The 1,589-nt window shown below is 38.6% G+C and overlaps 2 protein-coding genes across 2 annotated transcripts in view; both read left to right on the plus strand.

The window, feature by feature from the left end:
- Positions 1-1,589, plus strand: part of acin1a (apoptotic chromatin condensation inducer 1a) — a 21,902-nt gene that overhangs the window by 2,992 nt on the left and 17,321 nt on the right.
- On the plus strand, positions 221-1,529 carry LOC109962614 (uncharacterized). Its single transcript, XM_020604488.1, has 2 exons — positions 221-1,090; positions 1,187-1,529. Exons 1-2 carry the CDS (start codon positions 530-532, stop codon positions 1,412-1,414), a joined length of 789 nt encoding a protein of 262 aa, XP_020460144.1. The 5' UTR covers positions 221-529; the 3' UTR covers positions 1,415-1,529.

The following is a 1,589-nucleotide window of genomic DNA, read 5'->3' on the forward strand; positions in this document are numbered from 1 at the left end:
GATTTGTTGCATCACATCAAGGTAAGTTAATATTCTTTATGCTATATAGGCCTACCTAGGCGGTGTCCTGTGGTCACTCATTTCAAGAATTATTTATTCACAAAGATTTTATGTGTTATAGGACAATGTTTGGCAAACTTATTGTTAGCTACACAAAAGGATTAAATTGGCCAAATGCCTGCAGTCACTTGAATGAAAGCTGTAGGCCTATCTGGTTTTTTTTATCTGTGGGGTATAGCTCCAAAGTACAAAAACAAAAACGTTTTTAGTGTTTTGCTAAGTTCAATAACCTTATAGTTATAGAAATGTAATATTTGGCTCAAGTTTTGCTGTTGGAAAAAACACAAAATAATTTCATTGCTAAAATACCAACTAATGCTTGAAATCAAATGTGTATGCAGTAATGCTTCTCCTTAGCCCCAAGTGCCAAGCTTTGTGAATGTTGAGATCTATTTTACTGTATCTGAATGATTATTTTTAACAGACTTTCTCCTTTGTTGATTCACAGGAATGTGTTACACAACTGAATATGAGGGAACTACTATCAGTTGGCATGGATGGCCCCAGTGTGAATTTCAAGTTGGTGGATCTTCTCCAGAAAGAGCATGCAGAGCTCTACGGAGGTGCTCAGGTTGTCACTGTTGGAAGCTGTGGACTTCACACCCTCCACAATGCTTTAAAGGCAGGCTTTACTATGTGGCAGTTGGAAAAACTTCTGCGAGCCATGCACTTCCTTTTTCATAATGTTCCTGCCAGGAGGGAAGACTTCACTAGCCTGACAGGGTCCTCCTGCTTTCCCTTACCATTTTGTGGCCATAGATGGGTTGAAAACGTTCCTGTGGCAGAGAGAGCAGTTGAAGTTTGGCCAGTGATTAAGACATATGTGGATGCTGCAGAGAAAAAGAGGGTCCCAGTCTCTTGCACTGCTTCATATGACACCATAGTAACAGCACAAAAAGATCCTTTCATTATTGCAAAACTCCAGTTCTTTCTGGCAATTGCAAGGACTTTCAACCCCTTCTTGACAAAGTTCCAAACCGATGAGCCAGTGTTGCCCTTCTTGGTCAAAGATTTGACTGAGCTGCTGATGGTAATGATCACTGTAAATATTTTATAGAATTGATTGCATTTGATGAATCTGTATGTAAATAGCTTGATTACTAACTGCTTGTTTTGCCATTTTAAGAGTTTACTGAGGCGGTTTGTTCAACGAGAGCTCCTCCAGGACCTCACACCCCTGCAGCTGATCAAAATAGAACTAAAGGATGAAAAGAACTTGGTCTCCCCTATGAGTATAGACATAGGCCTGGGTGCTGAATCTGCCATCAAGGTAATTTTGATATACTTTTTTTTTCTCCAGAGATGCACATGTGTTTTGGGTTGCATGCACAATGTACCAGGATGTATGTTGTAAAATTAACTTTTTGTAGTAGTACTACTACTGATACTACTATGCTTAGGCTGCTACTACTAATAGTAATAATAATGATAAGAAGAAAAAGAAATAGGGATAAAAAAGTAAAACAGATTATTTTCCAAAGCATTTGCAGTGAACATTCATTAATGTTCCTCATTTGTTAGGACCTTCA

Source organism: Monopterus albus, unplaced genomic scaffold, assembly GCF_001952655.1.
Source record: "Monopterus albus unplaced genomic scaffold, M_albus_1.0 scaffold66.1, whole genome shotgun sequence".
Taxonomy (NCBI): Eukaryota; Metazoa; Chordata; class Actinopteri; order Synbranchiformes; family Synbranchidae; genus Monopterus; species Monopterus albus.

Excerpts from the sequence above, each read along its gene's own strand:
- LOC109962614 (XM_020604488.1), top strand. The coding sequence starts at position 530 with ATGAGGGAACTACTATCAGTTGGCATGGATGGCCCCAGTGTGAATTTC. Across the intron at positions 1,091-1,186 it reads ATTTGACTGAGCTGCTGATG|AGTTTACTGAGGCGGTTTGT; the intron begins GTAATGATCACT and ends TGCCATTTTAAG.